Source organism: Eublepharis macularius, chromosome 15, assembly GCF_028583425.1.
Source record: "Eublepharis macularius isolate TG4126 chromosome 15, MPM_Emac_v1.0, whole genome shotgun sequence".
In the NCBI taxonomy this organism is placed as follows: Eukaryota; Metazoa; Chordata; class Lepidosauria; order Squamata; family Eublepharidae; genus Eublepharis; species Eublepharis macularius.
Window position 1 is genome coordinate 30,722,185 of NC_072804.1, and position 12,623 is coordinate 30,734,807.

At 50.1% G+C, this 12,623-nt stretch overlaps 1 protein-coding gene across 1 annotated transcript in view; it reads left to right on the top strand.

The window, feature by feature from the left end:
- Positions 1 to 546: 546 nt before the first annotated feature.
- Positions 547 to 12,623, top strand: part of RUNX3 (RUNX family transcription factor 3) — an 83,406-nt gene continuing 71,329 nt past the window's right edge. The window contains exons 1-2 of the mRNA XM_054999456.1: positions 547 to 810; positions 9,662 to 9,818. Coding sequence (XP_054855431.1) covers positions 547 to 810; positions 9,662 to 9,818 — 421 coding nt within the window. The remainder of the gene's footprint in view (positions 811 to 9,661; positions 9,819 to 12,623) is intronic.

Below are 12,623 nucleotides of genomic sequence, written 5' to 3' on the forward strand. Positions count from 1 at the left end.
CAAGCGGCCCCGCCCGGCCCCGCGTCTGCAGCGGAGTAAATAAACTTCCGAAGCGGGACGGGTTGCGGACAGTTGGGCGCTCGTTGCGGGATCGCGGAGAGGGGGCCGCTCGGAAACCGCAGGGCAGCCCCAGTCTAGACGGCAGGCGGCGGGGTCCGGCCGGGGAGGGGCGCCACCCGTGGGCAGTGCCAGCCCAGCCGCCCGCCCCACCGCAGGCGCCGGCACGGACTGCCCGGAGGAGACGTCGAGGGGGCCGGCCGGGCTCCGTTCGGACGGGCAGGCTGAGGAGGCGCGCCCCGGGGCCAGGATCGGGTGGGAGCCCCTCTGCGGCCCGCCCGCGAGCAAGACGGGGGCCGCTCTCCGGACTGGGACGCCGCGGCCGAGCGAGGGCGAGCGGGGCGGACCGGCCGGCTGGCGAGCTGCGCCCGGCTGCCCCCCTGGGCGGGACGCGCCAGGCTGGGCTGCCCCGCTGCCGCTCGAGCGCCCCCGGGCCCGGCCGCCCGCCTCGCCGCCGCCGCCGCCGGCCCCCTAACGCCCGCTGTTGTGATGCGTATTCCCGTAGACCCCAGCACCAGCCGGCGCTTCACACCTCCCTCCACGGCCTTCCCCTGCAGTAAGATGGGAGAGAACAGCGGCGCCCTCAGCGCGCCCGCCCCGCCGGGCAGCCGCAGCCGGCCCGAGGCGCGCTCCGTCGTCGACGTCCTGGCCGACCACCCGGGCGAGCTGGTGCGCACCGACAGCCCCAACTTCCTGTGCTCCGTCCTGCCCTCGCACTGGCGCTGCAACAAGACCCTCCCGGTGGCCTTCAAGGTAAGCCGGGCGGCGGGACGGGACGGGGCGGGAGGGCGAGAGCGAGGGAAGGGGGGCGCCCAGATGCTTCCTGCCCGGCCAACTTCCAGGGCGCCGCGGAGAGCTGCGGTTTAACGGACGGAGCGGCCGGCAGGGAGGGAGGGAGGGAGGGAGGGCTGGCAGAGGCTGAGCAAGCCCGCGTCTCCCTGCAGGCTGCCCCGAAGGCGAAGGCGAAGGCGAAGGCGAGTCCCCGGGCCCCCCCCCAGAGAGACCCCCCCCCGGCGGCACATTCTGCGGGCGCCCGACGCCCTCGCGCGTTTCCCGCGCAGGAAGCCGCAGCCCTCGGCCCGGGCGCAGCTGCAGCTCTCCGCCCGCGGTCTGCAGGTCCGAGCGCAGCGGCCCCGGCTGGCTGCCCGGGAAACCGGCCGCTCGACTTCGGCCCGCTATGCTCGGCGCCGGAGGGACGCGGCGGGTTTCGCGGCGCAAGCCCGCCAGCGCCTGGCCTGGGGCGGCTGCGGGTTCCCGGCGGGCCCCGAGGCTTCCGGGGCGAACCTCCGGGGCTCCCGCTGTGCGCTGCAAAGCCCCTCTCCCGGAAGCGCCCGGAGCTGCTTCCCCCTCATCGCCGCGCCAGGCAGGGCGGCTGCGGAAGGCGGCGGAAGCGGGCCGGGCCGCGCCAGGCTGACAGTCAAGCAGGCGACGTGGAAGAAGCCAAGCGGGGAAGCTCCATTTGAAGAATAAGGCTGAGGGACCCTCGCAGAAGAGCCGCGGGTTTGGGCAGGCTGCGCTTTGGGCTCGGGCTCTCCCGGCGAGTGATTCCGCACACCTTGGATAATGCTCTTCCATCCTCTTTATAGATCATTTGGAACAGATTTTGTTGTGTGCTGAACAAAAAATCCACCTCAACCATTGATAGAGTGCGTTGCAAGTGCGTTATCCAACGTGTGCGGAATCAGCCTGCGGTGTGGGAGCTCCAGAGCAACAGGGAAAGCCGCCCAGATCCGCAGCCAGCGGGGCTCAAGCAGCGGTGTGCCCGCCTCACTGGCGCTGCTCCGAGTTGGGTTTGCGCAGGAGAGGCAGGGAAGGGACGCGGGCGAGAACGAGCGGGCGGCCCAGCGAGGGAAGCCCCTTCCTGGCCTTCCCTGGGAGCTCCGGCACCGCCGCCTCGAAGCTGCCCGAGATTTCTGCCCCGACGGAGGAGTGAAGACCCCCCTCCCCTCCTTGGCGGGCCCTGCTTCTCTGCCACCCCCAGCCCGAGCCTTGCCCTGCCCTCGCCGCCTCCCCGTGCCCGGCTCCGTCCCAGCGAATCCCTGCTTTGTAGCCGAGCCCGCTCCGCTGGTTTCCCAAGGCACGTCCCCCTCTCGGGCCCGCGGCGGGACCCAAGCTTCGGGGTTCTCGGGAGCGAGCCTGGCGCCCCTTCCCCGGCTCTTGCCCGAGGCGTGGGGGGATCTCGGGCTCAGGCCGCAAGCCCCAAACCGCCAGCGGGATTCGGACCCCGTGTTAAGTCTGGAGAGCCACCCAATTTGCAGGGACTCCAGGCCTGCCGTTCTGCCGCAGACCATCGTGGCTGCCCGCCTAAGCCGACCCAACGTTTCATACTCAAGCGAAACGCCTTTTTGAAAGCGAGCTGCGCTGCCCGGCGTTGCAGTCTCGGGCCCTCCTCCGCGGAGCGCGGCCCTCCCAGGCCCCTTGAAGTCAGCGGGTTTAGCGGGCTGTCGCTCGGCTTAGGGGTCGCTGGTGGTGGCGACTTTGGGAATACCCGTGGCCCGTCTGCCGGGGGTGCCGCTTCGCCTTCTGGATTCGAGTCCAGAACTGCAGCGAAGAGAGAATTCCTCCGACGCCCCTCGGGAGACCAGAAGCGGCCCTCCTGCGGGTCCATTCAGAAGGAAGCCCCGCGACACCGGCCCGCGTTTGCAGAGTTACTGCTGTCTAATTGAAATCAACGGGTTCGGACGGCAGGCACACGCCGCATAGGATTTGCAGCGTTTGTGCGATCCCACCCGGGTTAGGTTTCAAAGCGGGTCGCTCTTTAAAGAGCGGTTCGGTTCCTCCTCGGGACTGGAGTCCGTGGAGCTTTTAGGGCGGGACGGGGAAGGGGCAGCTCAGAGAAGTGGATTTTTCTCCCCGCGTTTGTGGGCAGAGCTGGAGACCCCTGGCTTGGAGGGGGGCGCAGGACCCTCCTTCGGCGGCCTGGCTTCGCTTCCCACCCGGGGAGGCGGCCCTGCCGCTTCTCCCCCCGGGGATCTGGGCGGCTGCGCTGCTTTGGGAACAGCCGTGTTGCTTCCCCCCCGGGGGCAGTTCTCGCTTCTTCTCTGATTATTTCATTCAGTTAGGAGTGCTCAGGAAACGTTTGAAGTTTAAAGGGAGTTGAGGCTAATTAACGAGCTGGGATTTTTGAAAAACTCAGATGCAATCTCCAGCCATGAAGCCGAGCGACTCGGCTGTATCTCATCAACTCGATTCTCTTTCCTTTCTTATTTTAATAAACTGCTATTAATCCCGCCCAAGCTATATATCGTTTTAATTTAATTTTATCTCGGGCTTCTCTGAGATTAAAAAGATCTCTCTATTTTGATCTTGCATTTTAATTTTTAAAAAAATCTCTTCCGGGTAAAATCAGTTTTCGACTTTGATTTGCAACAGAAATCGAACTCTTAAGCTGAGAATGCAAAGGGCGCCACCCTCGTTGAAAGCTGTAGGGTTTACTTCTAAGTAAATGAGGTCATAATAATAATAATAATAATAATAATAATAATAATAATAATAATATGTTTTGCAAAACCGTCAGACGCCCCTAAGAGTTTACGATCCCCAATCCAATTAAAATCAAGCCCTTTTAACATCCCCTTAAAACACCCTTCCTGAGGATCTTGGGCTAATTTACCGGAGAGCAAGTCCCACTGAACAAAGTGGGTCTTACTTCTAAGTAAGCGTTTCCTTGTGATTATATTTGCTACCTGCCCTAAGGCTGGCTCAAGGAAAAGTAGGACTGCCGAGTGCCCCAAAGCGCTTGGGCCGGATCCGGCCGCGCCTTTCTCGTTGGCGAAACAAAAGGCAGCCATCTGGCATCTTTAAAGGCCCGCGGATGTGTCGAAGTCAGGTTCCTGCCCTTAAGAGTTTGCAGTCCGCGATCCAGCCCAAAGGAAACCCTTTCAACCCGATTTCGTTTTGAATTTATTTGCTCGTTCTGCTGCGATGGACGAACGGCGCCGTCTTATGCAGAGTTACTCCCGTCTAAATCCATGGATTTCAGTGGCTTTAGGCTGGAGGAACTCTGCATAGGATTGCCCCGACCCCCGATTGCCACCCGACCCCCTCCCCCGAAGATCTAAAACTTGAGGGCAAGATGAATCTGCATCAGATTCCAGGAAAGTCCTGGGAATTCTCGCCCGGAACGCTGTTCCCTTGCCTGTTGGAATCAATGGGAGAAATGGTGAGATCGGGCAGGATCCTAGTGCAGTTTGGTGGAGGGGGGGCATCAAAGGGATGGGACACTTAACGGTTTCAGGGATGCCGAACAGCCAGCAAAGAGAGGGGGACGAAAGCAGAAGTGGCAGCTAAAAAAACCCGCCCCAGCACCAAAGGCGCTGGGGAATTAGCAAACCGATCTGTCATCGCTTAGGGAGATTAACAAAACCGCAGCATTTCGGTCTCCACTCCTTGGGGATCTGTGACCAGGTTTAAAGGAGAGAACCCTAAGCCAGCCGACTGGAATAGATCCCTGGCCGTATTTCAGGAATCAGCTGGCTGTTGTCCCTTTAGGCAGGGGGAAGAGGAAATGGGAAGGAACTGGAATGACCCTCTGAAGGCGATACAGTGTTCCCCCCACCCTCCCCAGTTCCTTACGGGAGCCGAGTGGCTGCCTATGCTTGCAGGCTGGGCCCTACTAGAGTTGCCAACAGGCCTGGAGAAAACCTTCTTGCCGCTTTCATAGACACTTAATAGGTGCTGTGATCTCTACAACACCAAAAACTTCAGCAGTCCATTTTTACACATTAAACCTCTATGAAATGGGTGGGAAGGTTTTCTCCAGGCCTTTTGGCAAACCTAGTCCCTACCCATAACTACCTGAAGAATCCCATTCATTTCAGTGAGCTAAAGAGAAAAAGTGTAGAGATGTTTTTGTTTCCTGATTTGGGGGTGGGGAGGAAACTGATTGTGAATTAGCAGTGCAAGGAAAGAGAGTTGGCTTGGCACTCATCAAAGTAATATATGATTTCTCGTTATTGCAAAATGCTATGAAAGGTTGTGAAGTTACCATACTAATCTAGGTAGTTAGAAAACCAATCAGTTCAGCCTTTATTTGGTTGATGATAGTAATTTCAAATTTTCCCCCAATGGGGCTTCTTCAGAGAAACGGATTCCAGGCAAAGGAGAAATGCATGGGGTGTGTGGTGGGGTGGGGTGGGGGCCTATCTACGCCAGGGAAGAAAACGTGCTCTTGCTTTTTAAGCTTTTAAAAAATTATTTTGTTAGAAAGAGGCCTAAGTCCCTGCTCATGTGGACCTGTGGTTAAACCCTACTGAGCTCAGTGGCACTTCTGAGTAAACATGCATAAATTTCAGCTAAGCAAGACAATACACCCAAATGACGGTGGCTAGATCAAACTCTAGTCCCAAACAGATTTGTTCCATTTGCTGGCTTAGAAAGAGGCCATTGGTTGTACTTTGGAAGCAGAAACAGATTTTTTTTAAATAGCATTGAGTGTTAAATACTTGCTGTGATTTTTTTTTTAAGGTTGGGAAAAACTCTATTGCAGCATCGCTTAATTAAAACAATTATAATGATTACTTTTTTTGATCTGATTCTGCTCCTACACAATAAAACAATCCAGTGGCACCTTAAAGATGAACAAAATTTATGCCAGCAGAATCTTTGGTGAGTCAGAACTCACTTGAAGTGATGCTTGCAGAGTGGAAATCCATCTGTCGGCAGAGGGCCATTGGGCTTCTGGGAATTCTGCTTCTGCAAACACAACTGCAATTATTCTCACATACACACATATACATGAAACAATAATGGTTTCTTAAATAACAACAACAACAACAACAACAACAACAATTCTGGCATAAGACATTCAAATCTTCTTTTGATTCCCCGTATATCTGAGGCCCAGGTTTAAATGCCCACCTCCTCTGCTATGGAAACTCTTGGGGGGACCTTGGGTCAGTCACACACTCAGTCTAGCCTACCTTACAGGGGAGAGGTGAGGAGTGAATGAAGGAGGGGAGACTGAGCTCCTTGAATGAAGGGCAGGATAAAGAAATGTAATTTTAAAAATGGAGATGGTAAAATATTTGTGAACTCTGTAAATATAAGAGCTGTAAGGCTTAAGTGCTTTAGCGTGTAATTTGTTCAGTAAAGGCAAAATGATACAAATATTTATTATGTGACTTTGATTCTGCCCTTTGCACAAGGATTCTGTCTTACCAAAACCCTGTGAGGTAGGCTGGGCTGAGAGACAGTGACTGGGCCATGGCCACCCAATGAACTTCATGGCAGAATGCAGATCTGAACCCAGGTCAAACACTCGGACTCCTACACCACTCTGGCTTCCAGTCCACCACGGTGCCTGGAGATGTTTGACATAAATTAGAACCAATTTCACAAAGATGGCACCCCCACAGTTCAGCCCCCACAAAGAGTCCCCTTTTGGGTTTTGTTGATTTCAGAGTGATCGTCTGTTGCTTCCCTTTGGGCTGGATTGTGACTGTGTTTGAAATGTGGCATTGCAAGTTTCCCAAGTTACACAGAGATCTTCCTCTGGTTATAAGTGGGAGCTGGGATGATAGTACTTATTTTTGTTCTTGTTCGACTCACTCTTCTACATGGGAATGGAGGCATTCTTTCGCCACAAGCGAGCTGCTTGCTTTGCCCAACAGGTGTTTATTCAAAACAGCCTCCGTCCAATTAAGGATATATGAAAACCCCAAAGCAGACACTTGTCTGGGCCATCTATCATGGAAGAGGCGTAAAGGAGCTTTTTCCTCACCTATATAAATCTTCTTCTCCCACCCACTACCTTGTTCTGAGAGTAAAACTGAAATCACACCTACCTTTTAAAGTGCAGGGAGGCTGGAATGCGACAGCATGTCACCCTTCCAGTAGGACTGTCAGTTGATTTAGAGACATGGTGCAAGCACGTTTAACGCCGCCTTTCTGTTTTTCCACATGTATATATACATGCTTAAGTCCCAATTTAAACATGATTCTGGCAGGTTAAGGCTTATCCTGCAATGTTCTGTGTGCCCAGTTTGTCTTGTTTAAACTGGGGTCTCATCTGCCTTTACGTGCTCCTTGAAGCATGCCAGCCCAGGCAGGTGTTGCACTGATGTGCTGACATGACATGTGCAGCCCTGCAGAGTCAAAGTAATGCTGGGCACATGCAAGCTCACAGAGGTCACTGCTTTTTGTTTACTGGCATCACAATTAATTGGGCAGGTAGAGTAGCTAGCTACAAATGCCACATTAGGACCCTTCCCAGTGTGGTGTACATGCCACAGGCTGCAGAACGCTTGCATGCTAACGAGGCATGAGAAGCCATTTAGCATGCGCTGTGGCCCATTTTCAATGAGTTCAGTACATGCAGAGTCACGTGGGTAAATTCTTCTCCCCTGCCAACTTAATGTTTAAATTGGGCCCAGAATTGCCCTTCTGATGATTCACATATCTATTGCAATGGGACAGGAGGCACTTTAAATGGCTCGCATAAATTTGGTCTTGCACCGTCCCTCTTTTCAAGATAACAGTCCTGATCTTGTAACACAGAAGAGTTAATTTTTTCATATCCTATCCTTCCTCTGAGGAGGCCAGAGGAAGCTCGGGCGAGCCCTTTTTTTCCCACAGCAACTCTATGCATTAGGTTAGGCTGAAAAGAAATGCCTGGTTCAAGGTCACCCAATGATCTTTGCGACCCAAGCAGGGATTTTAAACCAGCCAAGGTCTTTAACCACTGCACTGCACTGCACTGTCCTCTTGGGGCTTAGGCTCAAAAGAAGCAACTCTTATAAGATTAGCAGTGCAATCCTAAGAATGCTTTTTTGGGAGTAAGACCCGAGTAGGATTCTAAGCAGGGCTTCTTAAGATGGCACTGCAAGGGAGAAAGCAGGGCAGCTCAGAAGTAAGTCCTATTTTATTCAATGAGGCTGGAAAATATTCTTAGGATCACAGCCTAAAACACCAGAGGTAGAATTTCCTTCCTCTCAGTAAGTCAATTGCATCTCATCCCCAACTGGAGAACTCCATCTTTTTTCATATTACTCTCTCAATAAAAAGGAAATGGAGGGACATCAACTATCTCAAAGTCTCACTTTAAAATCCACCCATTTTTGTCTCATAGAAACCTACCCGTGTCAGTGCCAAATAGGGCACCATCCCAATTTAGGGATGGTTTAATAGGTGGATGAATTAAACTGATACTAGAAAAGATGTTATTCAGCCCAAGTTACATCCTTCAACCATATGGATTTCAGTGGGAGAGATGTGCAATACAACCCCATGCGTGTTTATTCAGAAATAACTTCCACTGAATTCAGTGGGACTGACTTCCATGTAAGCGAGCACCACTGAATCAACGTCTTCATCATGTGCCAAACATGGAGATGAATGGAAAGTGGAAGTTCTCTGTCTAAATCTCATCCATTCAATAATCTGCAGGAGCCAATTTTCATTGCTGGGACTGTTGATTAAAGGTTTAGTTTGAAAGTCTTCTATGTTTTTTGTGTATGTGATTCTACCAGGGAACTTTAAAAAGAAACTGAACAATCATATCGCTGTTTGTAATAGTAACTGGCAACAATTAAACCAGAAGTGCTTTTAAAGTCCTGCTAACTTCACCAGGAAAGCGATTTTTTTAAAAAAATAGAAAAGCTGAGAATAAATAGTCCCATTTCTAACACCCTATTGCCCAATGAAATAAATAAATAAAATGTGTGTTTTATTCCCCAGTTGAAACCAACAGGGTTAAGAGTCCAGTCCTAAGCAGAGTGACACCTTTCTAAGTACATGAACCCCAAAGGATTTAGAAGGGTGTAATTCTGTTCAGGATTGCATTATAGGTGTGAGGTTCTTCTAATGCTTAACTTGGGCTAGATTGTGACCCAAATAATCCCACACTTCCTCCAGCTTTGAAAAAAATGAACCTTGTGATTTTGGTGGTGCAAAGATATATTTCAAGGAGATAATCAACCAAACACTCTCGAACTGGTCAGAAACTCTAATAATTAATAATAGCTAATAAAAACACAGCGTGCCGCCCCTCCCCATCAAATAAGCATCAACACCAAGCCCTGCACAGGCAAGGAAGGGTCTTTATGTGCTCCCGGGATACACACAGACCTTAATGTCTCCTTAAACTCAAGCAGGAAAATAAAACCAAAATGGTATAGAGCGTTGAGTTTTAGTTAAAGAAAACAGCAGCTTGCCTGCTGAAGCCCAGCAGAACTTACAGAGTTCTAAAAGAATTCACGTGGTTTTATTGGAGAGGATTTCCCAATCTCTGATAATCTCCAGTGACCTTACAGACCAGACCCTAACATATAAAATATATTTCAAAACTTAAGATGTGTTGCTGTAATGCTTATACTCGTGTCCAGTTCATTTTCTGATGGCCTGTTCCCAAATTATCTTGATCCTCCCTTATTTCTCAATGGTACATCTTGCCAAGATCAGCAGGGATTATTACTCCCAGGCAAGAAAGCCACAGGATTTGTGACAGAGTCTTGAATTTCCCACAAGTTACGCTCCATGTTCATTAGCGTCCCTGAGTGCCACGCTACATTCCCAGCCCCAAAGTCACAGACTGTCCCTAAGTGGTTATAACCTAATAAAACCCTGCTCCCCCCACCTCTTGCTTGTTCCCACTGTCCATTTCTAGGTGGTAGCCCTTGGAGATGTGCCAGATGGGACTGTGGTAACGGTCATGGCCGGCAACGATGAGAACTATTCCGCTGAACTCCGGAACGCCTCTGCTGTTATGAAAAACCAAGTGGCCCGATTCAATGACCTGCGCTTTGTGGGACGGAGCGGCCGAGGTAAGACTGGAGGTGAACAAAGGTTTCAGAGTGAAGCTGGGCATGATCCATTTTCAAATGTATTGTATTTTTTATTCATTCAGATATTTACGCTCCGCTTTTCTCCCCAGTGGGGACTCAGAGCTGTGTAGAGCAGGGTTCTCCCTTTCTCCATGTTCTCCTCTCCCATGAAATAGGTTAGGATGAGAAAGTGTGACTGGCCCAGGTCACCCAGTGAGTGTCCATGGCAAAGGTTCATTCTATGGCATCTCAAGTAAAGGATCAGGTCACACAGGATGTGAAAGATCTTTAACTGAGACCCTGGAGAGCTGTCGCCAGGCTGAGTAGACCCTACTGATTTTGATAGACCAATGCTGTGATTCGGCATAGGGTAGCGTCATGTGTCATATTCACTACCTTTGTCTAAGAGCAAAGCTACACGTGACTTTCTTCACGTGGAGAACACTAGATTTTTCTCACCAGATTACCTGGGAAGTGAAGTCCGACTGGTCCTTCCCTTCTCTGTTAGAATCGCTGCCTGAAGAGCCACAAGAGGGCTTCGTTTGGGGGCGGGCAGCTGCTACTTTCTCCCAGGGCGTCCTGCAGGCTGCCTGCTCCTGGGGAGCTGCTCGCGGCTGCTTTCTCCAGAGCAGCTCCCTGGGAGCAGGCAGCCTGCAGGACGCCCTTGGAGAAAGTAGCAGCTGCCCGCCCCCAAACGAAGCCCTCTTGTGGCTCTTCAGGCAGCGATTCTAACAGAGAAGGGAAGGACCACTCGGACTTCACTTCTCAGGTAACCTGGCGAGAAAAATCTAGTGTTCTCCACGTGAAGAAAGTCACTTGTAGTCACACTCTAAGTCACGGCTAGGAGTGGAAGTAAGAATTCTGGGCAATGATGATGCTTCTGGAATCCCCCCACTTCCTCTTTCATTTTTAGGAAATGCCAGGTTATCTGTATTCCTCCCTTGGCATTATATGACCATATTCTTGCAGAGGGGGAATCAATGCTGCAGGAGAACCAGAGTAGTTTAGTAATTTGAGTGTCAGACTTGGATCTAGGAGACCCGTCCTTGAATCCCTGACTCTGCCATGGAAGTTCTCTGGGTGACCTTGGACCAATTGCACACGTTCAGCCTCACCCACCTCACAGAGGTGTTGTCATCAGAATCAAATGGTGGAGGGGAGAATGGTGTGTGGAGCCACTGTGGGTGAAAATCGGGGTACAACCATCTAAATAAATAAATAAAACATCGGCCCTCACTGCAAAGGAGACGGAGAGGTGAATGCATCCAACATAGTGGCTGTTTTCAAGGTTCATTTCAGTCCTTCTCTCGACACAGTTTGAGAATTGTTGTCCTTGCAACAGCTTTACAGCAAGCACAGTAAATGGGAGTTGATGGCTCAGATGAATCTTCAAGGCTTCCTGTGTGGCATTCACTCATACAAACTGGCCTTAGGAGAGGAGCCATCTCTCAATGATATGCCCATGTTTTGTGCAGCAAAGGCCCCCAGTTTTATTCCTTAGCAGCAAAAAGTAGGAGGATCTTAAGGAGAAGGCCTCTTTCCTCCCTTGAGATTTTGGAGAGCTGTGTCAGTTTGGTACTGGGCAGGATGGACCAATGGGCTGACTGAACTATGGTTGCCGTCCTCCAGGTAGGGCCAAGTGATCTCCCAGAATTACAACTGATCTCCAGATGACAGACATCCGTTCCCCTGGAGAAAATGACTGCTTTGAAGGGTGGGTGCTGTGGAATTATACTCCACTCTCCCCAAGAATTTGCTATGCTGGACTTGGAAACGCATATATTTTAGGAAAGTGTTATAACTCAGTGGTTCAGCACCTGCTTTGCATATTTATTTATGTTATTTATAGTCCGCCTTTCTCACTGAGACTCAAGGCAGATTACATAGTGTGAGATTAGTACAATTAGTGGCAAGGACAAGGTCAGGCATTTCCATAGAGTTTCAAGAACATTTCCATAAACAAAGTCATGGGGGTAAAAGAATATAAGTTTATGAAGATATGGTATTAGCAAGGATCCAGTATGGGGTTGAGGAATTGCTGAAACAGAACATAAGCAATTCTAGGACTTACAGTGAACAACATAAAGCACAGGTAGGATATTTAAAGCAACAGATAATATGTAAGGCAACATAACGGTGAAATCTATGGTTTCTAACTCATTACTGAAATATTTGGGAACCCTTTCCTACAATACTCTTAGCTGAGAAAAAAGGCCTTTTTGAATATAGAAGGTTTTAAGTTACATCCCTGCTATCTCAAGTATCTTGAAAAACTCACACCCTTATCTTGAAAGTCTCAGCCAATCTGAGCTAGACAGACCATAAAGCATAAACTCAGCATAAAGCATCTTCAGTAAATTTGTAGCCATATTAACACAGATTGGGAGAAGCTGAAACAATATTTGGTGAAAAAATGGGAGGTGGGAGGAGAACTGTGGCAGTTTGAAAATTATTGAAGAAAAACAAAAGAAGAGAGAAGTGACTATACCGGGGGGAGGAGAGTTAAAGAAGAATTACTAAGCAATTATTCTATTTGATTATTCTATACAGTATTGAGTAATAGTTATTATGTGATATATAAGAATAGAAATTAATTAATTAATTATGTTGCTGGCAGATAGGGGTGTAATTGAGAATTAACAGAATTAAAATTCATGAATACAAGAAGGGAGGGAATGAGAAGTAGCATATAGAATATAGGTTAAATTGATTGACTTATGTTGAATGTATATTGTGTTTATAGTTATATTTAGAAATGTGTAGAATATGAGTCAAATTGATTGACTTTATGTTATAAAGATAAGA